The 20,785-nt window shown below is 36.2% G+C and overlaps 1 protein-coding gene across 4 annotated transcripts in view; it reads right to left on the bottom strand.

The window, feature by feature from the left end:
* Positions 1 to 7,652: 7,652 nt before the first annotated feature.
* Positions 7,653 to 20,785, bottom strand: part of LOC139962006 (inosine-5'-monophosphate dehydrogenase 2-like) — a 46,661-nt gene continuing 33,528 nt past the window's right edge. For all 4 annotated transcript variants that reach the window (XM_071961796.1, XM_071961797.1, XM_071961795.1 and 1 more), the window contains 5 exons: positions 18,099 to 18,242; positions 17,224 to 17,368; positions 16,622 to 16,765; positions 15,764 to 15,847; positions 7,653 to 9,790 (listed from right to left, as the gene is read on the bottom strand). In XM_071961796.1, the coding sequence (XP_071817897.1) occupies positions 9,769 to 9,790; positions 15,764 to 15,847; positions 16,622 to 16,765; positions 17,224 to 17,368; positions 18,099 to 18,242 (539 nt within the window). In that variant the 3' untranslated portion in view covers positions 7,653 to 9,768. The remainder of the gene's footprint in view (positions 9,791 to 15,763; positions 15,848 to 16,621; positions 16,766 to 17,223; positions 17,369 to 18,098; positions 18,243 to 20,785) is intronic.

Genomic DNA, 20,785 nt, shown 5'->3' on the forward strand with positions numbered 1-20,785 from the left:
CAAACCTTAGTTCAATTTGTTGTCGTTTTTGTAGACAAATGTGAACAAACCCTAATCGAAATTTTCCCCCCCACAACAGCTCTATCAAATAGGCCTATTTGTTTTGAACTAAGTCGAATTTGTGTTTAACATCGTAACATATAGCAGAATAACTGGAGCTAGCACATGGTTCGCAGCACAGGTTACGAATCCTGGAGCTAACACACTAGCGATTCAATTCTGCATGTGATGAATCCGCGGTATGTGCTACAGTGCTAGCTTCAGGTATTGATTTTCAACGTTGCTGCTCTGCGTTGAATAACTAAATCCAGAGAAACGATTTACGAAAGCCAGATTTGCATATTGGGTATATCGATAATTAAATTCAATACACTAATACATGACACCCCCCTCTCCCCGTCGTCTACCCCTTCATTAACAGTAAGTATCATTCAAGTATTTATTATGCATTTCTATGTTGCCTGATAATCTGGCAATAGTTCAAACATAATGCTGGTACTGCTAGGTAATAATTTCAAAGAAGTGGGGACTGCGGGGAAATTTAGAAGTGGGTGCTGAACATATTCTTGATCGGTCCAATGCACAATATTCTAATAATTTTAGGGGGAAAGAACTGTCTAGATGCGATTTATTGTCATTTTTGCTGATCTAGGATTTCCTTTTTGCTAAAATTCCGACGCGCCGCGCCAACTGATGGTGGTGCACCGCCTAAATAGTGACTTATAAGCTTCAGTTGCACATGAAAATATAAGTTCTTCTATCCGTCCTTCCTAAATTTACACACGTTCATTAATTGTTTAGATACAATTTAATGCCTATATGGGAGTGTTAATTTTACCGATCTAACGGTACCGTTCATCGAAAATTTCGCGGCTTCTTGCCAACCGATGATGGCGCTCCGCTTAGATAGTGACGTATAACCAAGGGCGTAGGAACCGGGGGGCTGGGGGCGCCAGCCCCCCAGTGAAAAAAATATGGGGGCGGAAGTATCATTCCGCCCCCCCCACTCCGCAAGTCAGAAAACCCCTTTTTCATTTCTTAATGAGAAAAAAAATCTCATTTGGAGCACCAAATTGCATCTAAAGCCTGGTGAAAATGCAAAGTTATAAAATGGAGTGGGTGTTGAAGTGTGCTATATTGCACCAAATTGCATGTGAGGCCACCTGGATATGCAAAAGAAATCCAAAGGGGGTGTCCCCCTCCCCCAGGCCGGCCATCAGTCTTCAGCCCCTCACTCAAAAGTACCTTCCTACGCCACTGCGTATAACAAAAGTTGTACATCACCATCTGACCATATATGTTCTACTATCAATCCTCTTCAAATTTTTAAACGATAATTAACTATCTAGATACAATTGCAGACATAAGATCCATATTTCATGGATGGGTACATGCAGCTTATAGCACTCGGGAAGTGCCGTTTCCGGCCATCTGGAGGGTTTGTACGGCCAAAAAGAAATTGGTACGCTCCGCGCCAACCGATGGTGGCGCTCCGCTTAGATAGTCTTGCTGGCAGGTTTGCCACCCCCACATGCACAACTCAAATCCCGCCCCTGGTTATAATCTTCTTACCAGAATGTAGAATATATGTCATGGTGAACTCTGCGACTTCAACATGTTGGTATAACATCGAGCATTGTAGTAATGCATGTTTGTGGTAAATGATGTCAATTTTTGTACACTTCATGTAAATTTTCACCAAGTTCATACTTACTATCAGCTCTTTGACAAGATTAATGATGTACTTCTATTAAGCACAATGGATCAATAAATTTACATCCTCAAATAAAAGGAAGGTTCTTAACTTGAATATTTGAAGGTATAGCCAGCTAAAACTGAAATGAGTTGACTTTTCACATAAAACACCCCACCTCCCCAGCCAGCCGATATGCACAGAGATTACAGTATAACTACGGTAAATCTTATAGTTTTGTACCACAGTAAATACTGGATTGTGCTGACAAAAACTGACAAATCGGTAATCCTAATAGAACATGCTACCGACTTATATAGCACGATTCAGTTTTTACTTTGGTACTAAAAGTTTGAGATTTATAGTAGTAACTGCGTTCTCCATGTGTATCGGGTGCCTAAACAATTATAGTAGACATCATCTTAAATCTAACAAACTTAAATCATAAACAACAACTGTCGCCTTTGAAGACAATGACAAAAATACAACTCTTCCTGTAGTCACCCATAAATAAGCAACAGTTACAGTTTCATAATCAGCTGCACATAATAGTTTAATCAAGAGTCAACAATCAACCAGTACCAAATAAAGAAAGAAAGAAAAATGAACCGATATTAATCTTCTTGACACAAAGTGAAACAATAGTGTACTTTGTGACATCGAACATATATTTGCATAATGGGCCATTAGCATTCTTGTGACAGGGAATGCTATGGCAGCTAGTACCGTATATCAATTTCATCTACCGTTTGTGTAAATAATTGTTATATTTACCACATTAAACACACAATCATCACATATAGAAGGGATTTATTATTGCACACTGCTGAGTATTAAGCACAATGAATCTAAACACTTCAACAATAACAATAATGCCTCAAGTCATCCGATGTGACGGGTCTGAAAATGTAATGACAAAGAAACAACACTTACTGAAGTCAATTTCAAATAAGCAACAACTTTGGATACATTCGGATATAATCATTTTTAACAGAAACTGGAAGATATACATTATGTTGAACTTTGAGATGTGGATACATGTGGAATCCTGACCATGACTATTGCTAAGTTGCAGTAACATTGTCTTTGTTAATGGTACGGTAAAAACGAAAATCTGGTTGCACTTCACATTACCAGGTAAAACACGTAAACAACTTTTTTGATACATCCCAGACATTAAGACATACCTTTTGGTATTCCAGATTAATCACGTAGAATGATTTGAAGCACACACCAATGGCCTTCCTAAATGTCCTCTGGGGTAGGACATGTCTCTCGATGATCACAAATGTCTGCCAAGGATGTATTTTGATCACCCCAAGAAGTAGCACATATAGCTGAGGTCATTCTGAAATCTTTTGCAAATAGCTGGTGCCTAATAAAAAAGAAGATCCCATCAGGATAAGGCCATGTAAAAAACCTTCATGTTTCATAGGAATTTATTTCCATGTACCACTCATAAAAACGTGACACATGCATCCGAAAATGATAAACGTTGAGTGATTTAAGTGGTAAACAAATTTAACTGTCAAGCAATGACCTTCAACACATAAACTCTCAAGCTCTTTAATTTTTATATTCTATCATAGAACGTTAATTTTGCCACCGCGCTGATGCCGACATTTAGTTTCGACTGAGGTGTAAAGGCTCACTGCATGCATGGTGTATGTAGGCTACACTTTAATGGCCTATGTTGAAAATAAATATGACACGGAGTCACTGACAACTATCAGTTGACTATTATGACAAACAGTAGTTAGCCAATTATGTTAAGCCGTTTTGACCACCGTATACTCCACGAAATATCGCTTTAAAGAATGCGTTATCGCCTCCTTGGTTTCATTAAAATCCGAGTCCCGATGGATTGACTGATATCTTCCATTCTTCCTTCTGTTAAGACTATCACAGACCAGTTCATAACGTCAATACTACTCATCCAACAAGTACAGCGGCAACAACAACCGATTCAAAAGTCACTTTTATAGTGGTCTGTTTACATTAAGGTGCCCAAAATTGATGCCAAAGGTAGCAATTTTTCAAATAACAGTAACGAATGTTTACTCTTAATATATAACATTACTTATATCTGCAATTTATGAATCAGAATCAACCAAACTTTTAACTATTTTGAAATTATATTCTAGAAGGTCAAGACGTGAGACAATCCATAAATTGCCCAATTTTCCTTCATATTTATTAGTGGTGTGTCAATGCATTGCTGTTACATTTGGGATTATTGTTGTTACTTTCTATGTTAACATAAATATGCTATTATCAGACATGTTTTCGATGGCATTGGTGATGAATTAAAATAACAAAATTGGAGTATTGGTGGAAAAATGTAAAGTTTTCCTGAAATAAAGTTTAAAAAGTTTCTCCTTAATTAAAGAGCAAGGCTGAAAATAATATTAACAATTATACCATCAAATATAACCTGAACATAGGCAAACTTGAATATATTAACCAAAAGCTGAAAATTCTTGGTCATGTCCTTTGAGAACTTTCATTTCTTGACTCTTGTTTCGGATGTAACCCCTGCAAACAGATCTTGTTTCGGACATCACCCACCAGTTTGTTTCATTATAATTTGTGATTCTTAAGAACAAAACAAATAATATTTATTTGTTGTGTTATTAAGTTGATAACTCTTAAAGAGGGTATATAAACTCTTTTTTGGTTTGATGCATAGAAAGGTGATTACATGTTTCAACAAGAAATGTATTGTTATTTATTGTATACATGTTACTTAAGAACAATAAATCTCAATACATCTTAATATGCGATGTTCACAAACAGGATCAAATTCATTTGAGCCAGTGGAAAAAGCAAGAAGTTGTTTTATAGATTTGTATTAAAATGTCTCGGACTATGTTTCGTGTTTACTTTTCATGTTTTCCAGACAAAGCAAATAGTACCAAATTTAGATACGGTAATGAAACAATGGTGTGTTGACAACCAACCTATAGTGAGAGTTTTGAACTTATAAAGTTCAAATGCTCAATGTTCATTTACAGGTTAGTGAAAGAACATTTCGAACATCACTGAATGTTTCGAACATCACCTTCCACTGAATGTCCACAGACCTGCATTACAATAGTAGTATAGTACATCATTCAACAGGTCACAACAATATAAGGGATAATTGTAACTAGTAGAACATGTCTAATAAAGAAAACTCTACTTCAATATACACATAACAGTATAGCAGATCTACAATAGATATGAATTTGTGGGGGAATCATATTAAGCTTGTACTAAAACACGGTGTATACTGAAACATAATGGCACTGGAAATGGAAGACCAATGCCTCACACATTTCCAAATCACACCTCTGGACTGAGCTATAAGTGTATTTTACATGTAGTACATTGTTCGCTTTATTTCCAACAGTGTATGTATGTGTAAGAGCTAATTTGCAACAAACTTAAATGAATGAAATCGTATAACATTGCAATATCTTGAAACATCTATATCGATCAACTTGCTCCAACTGTAGACTGGGGTATGATTTCTGGATATGGTTTCCATCATTGAAATTGAAATTTGTCCATGAGATGTCTATGTTGGTTGGCCACAAGAAACCTACATATGGTTCCCTTTTCCATGCCAGATCCTGAAAATAATAACAAAATGTGCAATAGCAGTGTATTGTTAAACATCACCAAGACCAACAAATACATTCTGATAGACTAAAACTGTTTAGAGTATAAATCTGAAGGATCGGTTTATAACCTGTAATATCATGTCACTGGTTTTCTGCACTCTATAAAGGCCTACTACATGGCATTGCATACTCAGTTGAAATTCAGAATACACACGTTGTCACTTGTTATAAATTCTATATGCGTACCGGATACCATTCGCATAAAGTTAACCTCTGCTTCACCATCACCTGTCCAACATATCATTTATGATTGCAACTATACTGCTTGTAACTATTAAAGCCTATGACATAGGTTTCCACTTTAGTATAAGTCTCTATGTTAGGCTATACAGCAGCAAAACAGGCTATCAAATAATTCCTTTTCTTTAATAATTTTTAGATTGTCTTTTTTTCTAAATGATAAGAAATTCTAGTTGTAATTGTTTATAACTGCTGGGCATTAAAAATAATGATAAATATCTGTATACTTACAATTACACTCTGAAGGAACTCAGAATGAACATCTGAAGAAACTCAGGATGAACGCAAGTCCACTTTCTATACTGTGTGAAAATCAATGCGGGTATAGCTACAAATAGCTTGATTCAAACTAGCAGACAATCTTAGCATAACTACTGTATGCATATTGTCATCTCATATACACATGGACGGGAAAATGTTAGTGGTCATAAAATCAAAATGGATGATTGGAAAAATGTCTAGTACATACTGTTTTAATTGAGGGAGTACTTATGCTTTTATCATGTTTACAAAACAGTCCTTTCCCTGTTGTTTAACTTCATTGTGAAATGAAGTGTGGCTGAATTGATATGATTATGATATATACGTTATTTGTTACAATTATACAGCATCACTAAATCACACCACTTTCAACATTTGTTATTAAATCCCAAACTTTAGGTCACTCACAAATTGATATACAAATGTGGACGGAAAAAGTGATGTCAGAAACACGGGTCAGGTTTCGCAATAATTCGCAATATTTCTCTGATTATTTTTGACAGGGAACCTATAGCCACTAAGTTCAATCATGAAACAAATTGTAGTAATCCTCTTTTTGGAGTTTAGAATTAGTTCCAAGTACAAATAATGCATTTTGAAAATGGCAACAATTTCCGTCTTGTGGCACTGAACAGGGAGTATAGCATATCACATGCCTATTTCATGAAATTGTCTATGCTATGGCATGCAGGTACAGCTAAGTGGAATTTCTCCATGGGCATATTATTTGTAGGCCTATCTCTAGTCTCCTGGTAAATTTTATAATGCTCCAAATGTCATTAATACGAAACTGGGCTTTTAAACGTGACCATGCAGACCCATATTTTTTATATTTTATAAGACAACGGAATTGATGAATAGTACCCAGTTACGGTTCAGTATCTTTACATATTGATATTGAGGTTACATGCAGGCATCCTTGACAAATCTCTCTTCCTATCAGTATGTTTGCTAATAATACGGGTACACCCGTTAATGCAGGACAGAGAAATTAAAAAATATGGTCTATAATTCATATATCTATATATTATATATGTATGAGAATTAGTTGAGACTATTAGAACACTAGTAGTCGACTCAGAGTTTAAAACATGCCATCACACATTCTATCGACTCTCCATTTCGAGGCAAAATAAAGAAGCCATGTATTTGAGTTTATTCATTCGGTATTAATCTGGCCTTCACTCTTGTAGTTGATTATAAAATCATGTAATATTTACGAAACGGTTTTAGAGGATGAGCGTGCTCTCCAAAACAAAAAGGGGCAGAAGCTTTGTTTGAGGGGGACATTTGCCTGGATCCACCATAGGGGGACATTTGCCTGGATCCACCATATATTGAAACCATAAGTCTGAAGGAAATGGGGGGGGGGGGGGGCATAATCGAAATTTGGGGGAGGCAATTTCTGTATCAAACGCACATATTTAAACATGTTAACTCCATACTATTATCAACATTAACTAATGTATTAGTACCAAGTACAACTTTAATGTAACTTTTTCGCTGCTCAAATATCGTCAAATATAGTCTTCGGCCTTTGAGTACAACATTTCTGTATGCTGCCGTGTTGGACAAATCTAACCGTAATAGTAATTACCAACTTTGCAATCCGCGTTATAGTCATTGCAGAATTTGCAATCTGCGGTCCCCTTTGCAAGATCAGCAAAAGTTACTCCATAGTTTTCCCTTCCGGGATACCAACAAAACGGCATCGATTTAAAAAAGAAATCAAATTCAACTCAAAAAGCGGTTTTAACAAGGGATCCAAAAATAAAACACCGAGACGAGAGGCATTGACTTGCTGTGTAATGTTCTATTTATAGATATTTCTATCGTGTCTGTACCACAAACCCAAAACATATACTTTCTTTAAATACCACAAGGAAAACTTGTGTTGAAACTTAAACATATGGACATTATCAGCTCTTGCATGTGAAGTCCTAAATGTGGCTTCATAGTGTTTACAGATTGTAGAATGAGAATAAAAATAAATTAATTAATTGATATTAATTTCCTTGTAAGGTCAAAATGAGCAGATCAAAATAAACCATGTTCATCTTCTCTCTTTATTTCCCACTCTTGAATAGTAAGATTCGATGAAATTAGCCAGAAACGTGAATGGGTCAAAGGTCATATGGCAGGTTGCGAGTACGATGTGTTGACACATAACTTCCAGATGCAGTGAAATACTGTTATTCTACAATAACAACAACACAAATAGACATGATTAGCAAACGCTCCCCACTAGTCAATTCTTCATACATGGGAGCTACTGCTGCCTGGATAAACTATCATCAAACCGATAAAGGGAGGCGAGAGCAGGAGTCCAGATCAACTCTGTTTTACTGGATTAACTATCATCAATCTGATAAAGGAAGGCGAGAGCAAGAGTCCAGATCAACCCCGTTTGAGCTGCAATTGGTAGGGGCTAGATAAGGTGTAAACCTCACAGAATCGTTTCTTTATAATACCAACCAACTCTGTACGCAATGAGCTATGGGGACATGTATACAAACGACACATTATAACAACGGTTTTCCCCTTGGTCAAGTTCTTTGGTCCACTTTACCCCTACCAAAATAATCCCCTTCCCTGCCCCTGTCCTTACCTATAGAAATCATCCAATGTGCTAACATCAATTTGAAGGTTATAGGGTCAGAGTTTAGCTAAAAGATGAATCATACATAACCTGCCTCACATTGACAGTACAATTAGTTCTCAATGGTAGGAAAAGCGCTTCTTGTAGCCCTTTTTGTCCTGCATTCAAGTAATCAAACATTCTTGAAATAAATAACCATTTTGTTCTCGGTAAAATTGTTAAAAGAACAAACGGTAAGTGATGTATATGCCATGACTCTAAGAACAAAACAAAACTTATCCCAAAATAGCACCACAGTTAAACAAAGTAATACAAGAAATAATGCCATAAGCCCCCATTTCCAATGCTTCATGGTTTTCATTAACAAGAAGCCAATTCTTACAGAGACTGTAACAACTGGAGGGGGGGGGGGGTGAGTGACTTTACTGCCAGTCATCAGTAAGATAATCCACAGAATGCTACTAGAGAGGATAAAGAGAGATCAACTTCAAACCTAGAGAGGATTAAGAGTATCAGAGTCTTCACAACTGATATACCAAATTTGAACTCTTAAATTATCCCCTGGATTCTGCTTCAAGGAATCATTACACATTAATTCTATAAATAACTGTTAACCCCCCCCCCCCCCACTGCAGGTAATCTTACCTCCAAATATAATAAACATTACAAGTTAATGTTGTAAAGTTTGGTAAAACCAAAACCTAAGGTAAATGTTGCATCATTCAAATGCCCGCATGTTAGAAGACAAAAAAAACCAACGTCCATCAAAGTATGACATTAAAGTGTGGACTGCTCTTACATTACGAATTTAAAAGAATTCAATTCTGTACCATATTGAAAAAAAATTGAAATTATTCACATACTAAGTAAAATACTAACCTAGATAGTATTTAAAAGGGAAAAAAAAGGAAAACTTGTGCATCTGATAGTATTTACATCGGATTTTAAACAAGACTTTGTCACAATTGTGAGAATCAAAAATCAAACTTGCAATAAGTTTCTTTCTTTTTTTTTTTTTTAATATAAAGAACGGCAATTTCTTTTGCCAAAAACCAGTACTAATCAAAATGATAAGACAGAGTTGACAAAAAATGACATTTTCACTTAAAACTGTAAATTTGCATGGAATGCTTGAAGGATGCCGATTTTACAGATTATATTCTCAGTCACGACGACTGGTCGAGGTGATTTCACGGAGTGCCACGTTGTCTGGGGTAATGACATCAGATGGCAAAAAATTGACCCTGTCCATTACCGTCAACTGCTCACAATCTTACAACAAAACTTCTCTATCCACCTCCAGTAACATCTTAGAATAGCCTCTTTTCATACCTGTCAGAAAGAAGAAGAAAAAATTCAAGGGCACCATATAATAGGAATGACAATTCAAATAAATGACTAGGAACTTTGGTTCTCATGAACTTATCAAGGACTGAAGGATATTTTTGGTTCACATAGATCTGAATTTATAACCCATAAATAACACATTAGTTGTCTTCAGACTGCATCTCACTGAGGAAATCGCTGTTGACCAAATTGTTTGAGTTGATGATCAGTTTAACAGGAAGTAGCAACTGTTTGAAATTAACTATTTTCTGAAAACAGCTACTGAAAACAGGGTCGCCAATTTTTTCTGTGACAAAACCGGCCAAGGTGGTGGCAGAATCTCGTTAACACAAAATGGTTGACATCAATGTTCTTTGTAGGAGTTTAACAATTTTCTCTTAAATTGGTATCCCATGTAAAAGAACAGCAAAACTTGTTATTTTCTCGCGTTTTTCAAACCACAGGCTGGGAAAGGCTGATTGAAACTTGATATTCAAGCTGCTTCATCAATAATCATTCCATAATACCAGTTGAATTTCACTCGGTTTAAATAGTTCGAATAGGCAATTAATTTAATGAATGTTGACAAGTTCCAGAAAAAAAGCATTTAATAATAAATGTGAGTTTCAGTCTGGCTCCCATAATTAACTTTAACAGGGCAATTAAATAATGAATGTCACGAGTTCCAGAAAAAAAAATCTTTTTTATAATGCCTGTTGACTTTCAGTCTTGTTCCCTTAAGTAATTTAATAGGCAATTAATTAATGTCAATGACTTGCCAAAAAAAAAAAAAAAACTTTTTATAATACCTGTTGAATTTCAGTTTGACTCCATTAATTAGTTTAATAGGCAATTGCATAATGAATGTCAATGTGTTTCACAAGAAAAACTTTTTTTTTTATAATACCCATAATTAATGAAGTTCAATGAGTTATACAACCAACTACATCTACTGTCCTGTCATCTGCAGATAATGCCACAAAGAGAAACACTACAACTGTGTGTTGCATGTGTTACATTGGTTATATTTAACAGCTGCTGAAGTCTTTGATCAACGTAATCATGCACACAGTCTGCAGAAAATGTAAACAAAAGACACCACAGATGTTTTGCATGTGTTATCTGCCTAACCTAATAGTTCACAGAAAGTACTGTACTATGGAGACTTGAACAGGCGATCATATTGGGCGGGTGAATTTTGCGTTTTGTCGAGTAGATCTTTTAGTCACGGTCCCCGAATGGCCGGTACTTTTAAAAATATTTGCCGAGGTCTGAGAGACACCAACGATATTTTGGATGTGTTACCCTTAACATCTACTGATTCCTTTGCTCTGCATTATCGTGTAAAGAATTGCAGTACTAGAGTAAATGAAAGACACCAAAGATGTTTGCATGTGTTATGCTTAACACCTTGCAGTTCCGTGCTGGACTGACAGGCACCAAAATGTCTGCATGTACACAGGGGCACTGCAATGTAACTGACAGGCACCAAAATGCAATGTAACTGACAGGCACCAAAATGTCTGCATGTGCACAGGGGCACTGCAATGTAACTGACATTCACCAAAATGTCTGCATGTGTACAATGGCACTGAAATGTAACTGTCAGGCACTAACGATGTTTGTTAAGTCTGTACATGTGATCTTACACAAAATTGCCACCAATCTGCCGATTCATCTTAAAATTTTGGAATGTAACCCTGCATTCCGCTCTACATTCCTGGGTCGAATGTTAATGTAAAAGTTAAAAATCATGATAAACTTTAAACTCAATAGATTAGATATTAAACATATTTTTCATACAACTCAGAAGGGGGAAAAAATCTCTAAATCTTATTCTCAATAGTTTCAGCAAGAGACAGTGCAAGCAAATCAATGAGTTGACAAGAGGAAACTAAGAAGGAATCTGTAGCCCAAGACACAGGGTAGACTGCTGGTGGACTAATGCAAAAATTTTCAAACTATTTTGATCATTGTAAAGTGGTTTACACCCAAGGGGATGATAAGAAATAGCATAGCGGAGGCCTACAAGTTTTAAATAAATTTTTCTCCCAAAGTTGAGAACGAGATAATAAAGATTCATTAATCAGCAATATTTGTTAACATGTATGTAGCAAATACAGTCATTAATAGAGTTAGAGCATAGAGACAAGCAATATATGGTGCAACTCACATTACAATAAGTCCAAACAACCAGAAAGCAATTTAACATGTATCCATTGTTTCTACGTGCTATTTATTTACATCTACTTGTTTCTATGAACTGTGTACACAGTGGCAGAAACATAGGGGCAGTTCCGTAAACTAGTAAACCTTTTCATCAAAATTATAAAACGTTGAAGCATTACATGTATGGTATCACATGAAATTTAAACTATGGAGTTTCATAATATGTAGCTAATGTTTACATAAATCATTGAGTTCAGGCAGATAATGGTGTGTATTATTCAATGGAAAAAACTTCAAATTTGCTTCAGAAAAGTCACCCCAAAACAGAATGCCTATTTTTGCCTGTATATCCTCAGAGGAATAAATATTCTTGGATTTGCTAAAGTGATATAATATATAGATTCAATTTCAAAACAGATAAACTTGCAGGGACTTTCAATATTCCAGTGAATAAAACTTTTACAAAGGTCCCTTGTTATGTGTACATCCGTCTCAGAAAAATCACATTTTCTTAAAATTTCATACAGAAGGAAGTACCAAGATTTCAAGACATCAACAATGCAATGCACATTTGGAACACTCAATAACTACATAATTTGCCTTTAATCCCTTGGATTTTGTGTTTTCAGAAAATGCTGTGACAGACGTGTGAATTTTTTTTCCGGACGTCCGTCACGCGTACGACTGTCACATTATTTTAGTTTTGCTTCACAATGTATTTAAACATCTTTATCAATTCATAACCCTTGAATTTAATGACAAATCCCATTTGCACAGAAAATTAGGTAGTTTTGTGGTTGTTCTATTTAATTGTAGAGGTGTGTGGTATGCACACTGCATACTACAGTGTCAACAATCAACTAGCATATTCCTGTTATCGGTTAGTACTTGGTAAGATATCAATGAAACTGCATGGTTTTGAACCACATGTACAGTATGCTATTGTCTACATGATATGACATATACCCTGCTGGAGATCAACCTCTTAGTGTAAACACTCTCCTACTCAGGTTCAGACCGCGAGACGTTGGTTCCGATCTGGGGGATATCAGTTCCAAAGTGTGAACACTCTGGGGATCAAGGTGATCCGAGATCCAATGCAAACGGACTACATAACACGCTGCCTGTTTCACGCAAAGTTAGGCAATTATCCATGGACATACATGGAACTATTAGCTACAAACTCGTTGTTTGTGTACAACATTGTTTCTTAGTAGTTCTGCCATTTATTTTTCCCTCTGTTCGTGAGGTTTCCTATCCATATTCCAACATATATATTATGCTGTGTTCAACCAATTTTGAGCAAAATAATAAATCAGTTTTGGAAGGAGAATTGTCAGAGAATGATCGAGTACTGTTATTGCAATTGTCAGTATGTTTTACTGCTGTAGTATGCATGTTATTGTTGTTATGTAATTTGTTCTACATATGCTTTAGGTTTGTTACCCTATATGATGGGCTTCAAGTTCTGGTATTTTTATGTGGGAGAAAGGTTTCTTTGAAACCACAGGTGCTCATAGTTTTAAGTTTGGGTGGGCAGAGTTACCAGAAGGATTTTCGTGCAGTGCAAAGTCATGCCCCATTGTACATTGACAATAATGTGATTGAGGTTGTATCAGATTTTAAATATCTTGGATTAACCTTCAGCAGCTCGTTTACTTGGAATACCCACGTGTACAATATGGCATCAAAAGCTAAACAGAGAATATATTGCATTCGTAGGCTCGCCGGCTTTGGCTTAGATTTTGATAAGCAGCTTTGGCTTTTTCAGACAATGGTGTTGTCCTTCCTTGTTTTTACTGTGGCCCAGTTTGGTTATCATCCTGTTCTAATGGACAATTACACTACTTGAATAAATCCATCAAGTTGTATTCTACCATCACGGATGACTTCATTGATCGGATAATATGTCAGTGTGCTTCTTCTATAGTCGAGGATTCCGATCACCCTCTCTTTGATTTTTACATGAAACCACGTAGATTTTACACGATCCCACGTATGCAGACAGAACGGTGTAGGCGATCATTTTTACCTAGAAGAATTAAGACTTTGAATTGTATGATGCATAGATTACTTTTTTAACCTATTTTTGAGATGCTGTAGTCCATTTTATTATATTGTCATGTTATGATGAATATCAATAAATTTTACTTTACTTAACTTTACTTTAAGGTGCAGCCTTAACTTCATCGTGTCTGTGTGTCTTAATTTTATATATGTTTCACTATGCTAACCAAGGGCGTGCCTCTGTACCTCTATGTCATAACATTAGATATATAAGAACTATTGCCAATAATTTCTGTTACCACTGAATAACTTTTTGCACACCGTAGTATGCACACCATGGTTAAACTGACTTCTTTCTCCACTTTCACCTAAATCTTGAATATACATTGCACGCGGAAGTTATTGGCACTCAGCTGTATAAGAAATTTGCAATACACTTTTGTATGCACACTTTTGTATGAGTAACCCAACAAATATTGTAACTTCCTGTTAATTGATCCAGAGCAAGCAATCAGAGCTGGAGCAGGACTTCAAGTATGAACACTATAAGAGATTTTGGTGTAATATAACACATTTGTGGTTGAATTGTCAACACAGGACCAAGAACAGGTGATCCAATGTGAACACAGCCTAAAAGTTCCTGAAGCAATGCAACAGACTGTATCACACATATGAAGTTCTGAAATTCTTGTTTGCTGAAAAGTGCTGTTATATCATCCATAAAGAAGCTTGCAGTACACACATTTTCATAAAAGATTTGTCAATGGAAAAAGCAGTGTGTCAAGTGAAAGAAAATTGGTTTTGGTGCTCATACCATCCTAATGTTAATAATGTTTTGCATACAACTTGTTTTGCATACAAGTGAAATAAGTACTTGCAATGGAACAGAAATTTTGTGGTAGTATACCTACGTTTCACTATTACTTTGACAGCCTATAAGTGGTTCCATTATGCACAATTAAATGCTGCATTATTGTGTACAGCTGTCAACACTAGTAACTCTGGGTAAAGCCCTGTCACAAATTGAACTTTTAGGCATACCAAGTAGTGCTTTTGTTTGTGGCGGACGTACATTTACTATATAATTTCACAAATGTACGTCCGTCACAAAAAATGTATGTCCTTTACAAAAAAATGTACATCCGTCACAAAGGAATATTTGAAAAATCTAGCAGGGAAGTGATATGTGTAGTTAAGTCTTCTTCATAAAATGTATAGTGGTTTTTAATTGTAACTCATTCCAATTCACAGAAATTTTCAAAAGAAAAATATGATCTGAAAAAGTCACTTTCTCTGCGTATGTCTGTCACAGGGCGGTTTTTTGAGTATTTTTGTAATTTGTTTGGAGGGACAAGGACTTATAATCCATAAAGTTCAAGGAAGATCTTCCATAAAACCTGAATGAAAAGTAATCTCCTATATATAGCCATTGAGATATGGATCAACAAACTGTCCGAAATGTTTGTCCAGACTTTACGGAAATGTCCATAGACAACTATTTACACAATCTAGAAACAGATTTTTTACTTGGTTATCATCAATAACTTACAAAATACCAAAGCTATTTTTTTTGTGGCCCACCTGACCCCCATCCTCCAAAACCAGCCTCCATGTTACACAGGCCATCTCTCTACTGAAACATTAATTCACTTCTGCTTTTCCTTTTGCTTACAAATTTTACTATAAATTTTATTTCCTACAACTGTACATCAAACAAATGACAAGTTTGAAAGTTTCTTCAGCCAAAACTTATTGGATGACTACTTCCACAAATAAATTTGAAGCTGTGGAGGTACAACTTACGAGTGAAGACTGTGCACATTTCCCTCTAGTTGGGCGGCAGGGGACCTCTTTTCAAAACGTAACTCTCCGCTTCGATTCATCTTCCTGCGGAAATGATTTCAAACATTCCATGTTAAACCGATAGGAATCATCTTCATCTGGTGGTTTCTCTGTTTCATGATGTATATATACACACACACAACAGGGTGACTAGCAACTTACAAACTATTAGGTTAAGGATAAAAATACTGAGGGGTGGGGAAGGAGTTCACGAGTCTCATTTAAGACAATCAGAGGTACTGTAGTAAGCTTCCTCCTGAATCCTAAATTATCAAGAAACACATATTAAGCTGAAACCTCAAGCATACATTTTAAAGACTTTAACACTTCATTTTGTAAGATTAAAGAATTGTGTCAATGACTAGACACTTCTTTTCAGAAAATGACCAAAAGTAAAAAATTGTCCCTGTCATCATAACAAAATTAGTGTTTTTATGTCTTTTTTTAAAAACAGGATTAATGATTTGGTTATACAGCTCAAGCAATTTAGGCTCAGTACGTGCTGCTTCAAAGTTGAATTCTAACAAATGACTGGTCTCCCGCAAACATAATTAGCCTTTAACACTTTCCAGTTAGCCCTGTATATGGGAAACAAGCAAATAGTAGATTCAAACTTTATAAATTCCACCACAGCTTCATATTGCATAGAAAGAACTGAATAAAACAAAGGAGGGTTGAGGTGGGGTGTGTGCCGGCCCATTCCTTTAAGAGATTACTCATTCTAGCCACTCTTACACACGTTTTCAAGGTAGTAAAATCCATTGGGATTTAACATTAAAGAAATTTTTTTTGGGGGGGGGGAGGAGGGGGGGAACTTACACCAGTTGATTTATACTTTTAGAACCAATGTCTTGACATCCGTGCTGAATACCCGCGATAAGGTACGGAACAAACTTCAAAATCGACCCTTTGTCCACGATAGCACCCGAGACTCCTTGAGCAACTTTTAATTTCTCGCTGTCACTGCAAAGGAAAAGATAAGAGAACGAAAACTTGAATAAATAAGACATGCACAACTTCGACGTACACGTCTGAGAATTATATCAAACTACTGGTAGGTAGACAAACAAACACCTGCTGTTAGTGTTTTTGTAGAAGATACGCTAGGCAACACACTCTAATCTAAAAAAGGCCAAAACAGTTTGACAGACCCGAGGTTAAGGATCTCTTTGGAAGTTATGATTAATTATAACAGACAGATATTATTTTTCATGGCTGCAGCGATTCTATGTATTATACGGCAAACACATAGATATCAGAGGAAGATTTCAGAAGGATTTAAATCATCTTCTGATTATTAACTTTTATGTTCACATGGGAATGGCTAACTAAATAGATAATGCAAAACTAGTATACACCAAAATGGACAGAAAGGGTGAAAAAAAAACGGAAAAGAAAAAAGAATGATAAGTTTTCAATACCTGAAGTATCTGCTTGCACTGCCTTTGTTAGCTTCCATAGCATCTAGGGACCCCATGCCTCGATACTTCTTCAGCCTCACACCGTCGGAGAAGAAATATTCCCCGGGACACTCTGTAGTCCCTGCCAACAAACTTCCCATCATAACTGTAAGTTGAGAAAATCAGATATTATATTCACTATATTCTAGACCTACTACATACAGTGCATATCTAATGAGGCCCTCCAGTCACCCTTAAAATTAGCAGAGGGCGCTGTTGCATCAGTCCTATCCTAGTTCCACAAAACTTCCACAAGCTGTAGATCAAACTGTACCACGAGTTAATCACTAGAAGTATATACAAAGTTCATTCCGTAATTAAGAGATCTGTTGAAACGTCTTTCAAAGTTTCAAGTCAACTTTTACGCACCTTTCCTATGCATGTTTTTCGTTTGGCTAAACTCCACCTGTGGAACCACCCCACTGTTAAAAGTCATCAAGGGGTGTTCGCAGCTTGCAAGCACTTTCAAGCGATCATGTTACCTAAATACAGAGTTTGTAAACAGTACAGATGATGCACATTGGTAACCATAGGACAGCACCCTTTGTTGAATCCCAGGAGAGCCCCTTTGTTGCATTCTCAGGAAGATATGCCCAACATAGGTTCAAGGACTTCAAAAGTCTTTTCAATCTCAAATTAAACTTCACATTCCACTGAGATTTTTGCACTCAATCATTTTAGTGAAATGATTGAATGAATGGTTATAATATAGTAATATGGCAAAAGTCATTTTAGAACAAATTTTGAAATTTTGGTGCATCTAAGCTTAACTTGACCTGCTGGAGTATGATCTAGCAATATAGTCTCAAACAATAATGGTCACTGGTTGTACATACCCGTCGATGCCCCCAATGCTAGTGCTTTGGTAATATGGCCTACTGAAGATATCCCGCCATCTGCAATAATTGGGATGCCCGATCTTGCTGCGAACTCAGCCGTCTTATAAATAGCTGTACCCTGTGGTCTGCCCACTGCCATAACTGAGAAAGATAAGCAAGCAAAGAACAAAACATGAAAATGAATCATAAATGCATTTAGCTGAACTGCTCAATCAACACTGGAGTCAATGCGTACATTGTTACAGTATAATCAAGGCTGTTCCATTTCCAATGAGGGGTGTTCCCGGCGTACATTGGTACGCAGGGTGTTCCAGTTATGCAATTTTTTTTCTCTAAGAAAGAGATTCAAATTCCAAATTATGAAAATTTACCATTCTGAAATCAGAGAGGATTGAAGGTTTACTAAAACACTATGTTGAAAGAATGACATGAAAGGGAGGAAAAGTGTTTTATAGTTTACTGAATTCCTCCCAGCATGCATCAATATCAGTAGAAATTTCAGAAATCAACTCAATAAAGCATTTCCCTTTATTTTCAGTCTCACTCAATGAATAGTTCATTTTTAGATATTGCAAAAGCACTGAAAGAATTTAAGTCCGTGCTTCATACAACTTGACCTTCCCAAGACAGTACTTGAAGAGATTGCCAATTATATTGTGTAAAAGTAAGTGGGCCTGATGTTTCAATCCTAGCATGATTTTCTGTGGAAGCTGTCTTTCCAATCCTTCAGATTCAAAGTAATCAGACGTTTTTTTTTCTTACCACACTCATGTTCTGTAGCAAAGTAACAAAATGTCTTTTAAAAAGTTCTGTAAGATAGAATAAAATGAGCTTTGAAATGACCCATAAATGCTGATTTTGATCATCAAATACTACATTATCACACAAACATGACAGAAAACAAACATGAAACACTTGATCAAGAAAGAAAGAATAAAAGAAAAAAAGAAAGAAATTGTAAAAATGCAACATGATAATCTCTCTGGATTAAGTGAGTCTGACGTTTGGACCATGTTGCTTTTACAGTTTCTCTAAATGGTTTACAATATCACTTGGTCCACAATATGTGCAAACACAGAGCATGCACGTTAACGTTATTTTCAGTCCTCCATAGATGAAAATAATCACAGGATGTTTTTCTTGGTTTGAAATTACTCATCAGGGAATGCGATCTCGTTGGAGGTTTGGAGAGGCAGAGTGGTACAGTAAGGGGCCTGTAACCTTTACTTTGCGATTGTCTATTCAGCAAGTATCACAGTATTATAATTATACAGAGAAACAGCAGTAGCACATGCATCACATATAGTATCAAACGGGTCACATTTAACCAAGTGATGTATTAAACAGCAACTCAACAGTGTTACTATGTGATACAGCTGGTGAGGGAAGGGGGGAGAGGGATAAGCAGGGCCCCAAGGGCTTCTTAAACCCTATAACTTGCCATGCAGCCCCAATTAGAGCCTTGAACAATATGCAAGGAGCTTATTTTATATAATGATTAGTACACCCAATCAGCCAAACACTAAATGACTTTTTTTTGTCAAAGCAAAAGTAAACAGCCATATCATGTATGGGCACGCGCAACCTTGCTACTATATGAGCTCTACAAGTCAAACAGGAGCATTTATAGAAAGCATTATAAAAAATCCAAAATTGGCCTCTGGTTGCCCTCAAATGAGCCCCTGATTTCACCAAACAGCTAAACCCACAGCCAATTTTTGGAAGAAAAGTGGCTCCTGGTACTGGAAACCCCTAATTCAACAAAAGAACAGTGAATTTCTGATAGGATTTGATCTTATCAAAGTGGTAACAGCAAACTGTTTTGAATATTCAACACATTGTGAATGCTGTAAAAATGCATAGGATGATGGAGGCTATATCTAACATCAAAATACTTTTTTTGTCATGTCCAGAGGGAACAAAACAAGTTTCCAGTATTTCAATCTGTTTTTAACCCTCCTCAGTTAAGCTAACATAAAATATTAGTAGTTTTTTACAGGATTTTCTTTTGACAAAGATGTAAAAGTTATATTTGAAGGGAAAATATTCCACACTATAGTTGAAAACCCCATGTCAATATTCTGCCCCTAACTCCAGATATGGTTGTATTGTAACCTAGTTTGACTGGCTAACCCTTCAGTTACTGTCCAGAGATGTTATCTGGGCAAATGCTCTTCAAAAGTTTACTTAGGGCTGTTACAATCTTCTTCTATATTTTTCCTTGCAACTGAATACACTTGGAATTTTAGCTTACTGTAACTGTCAAAGTGCTCTGTACTTAGAATTCCATTACAATGTGTCTCTTTTTGTGGGAAAATTCTTTCCTTTGTGGATGAATTATAAAGAAAAACAAACAAAGACATCTTTAGCTGAATTGCCCTTAGGACATTAACCATTTTGATATTGCCAGATACGTTTACAAGTATCACCAAATTTGAAAAATTAACATCTTCAAGACACAAAATGCTACAGTATGTGTGTGGTTTCCATGCAAAGATTTAGAAAATGTTCAGCAATTTTGCTAAGCAGTCAACTTTCAGGCACCAGAAAATCCTTTGAATGAGGAATCTGATCAATAGTTCACGGTCAACTTGAATTGTTTTATAGCAAAACAAACAAATTCTATGAGGGTCAGGGTTAGATTAGCACCATTAAACAAATCCAAAACAGGGAGATTACAGTTT

Source organism: Apostichopus japonicus, chromosome 20 (genome assembly GCF_037975245.1).
Source record: "Apostichopus japonicus isolate 1M-3 chromosome 20, ASM3797524v1, whole genome shotgun sequence".
Classification (NCBI taxonomy): domain Eukaryota; kingdom Metazoa; phylum Echinodermata; class Holothuroidea; order Aspidochirotida; family Stichopodidae; genus Apostichopus; species Apostichopus japonicus.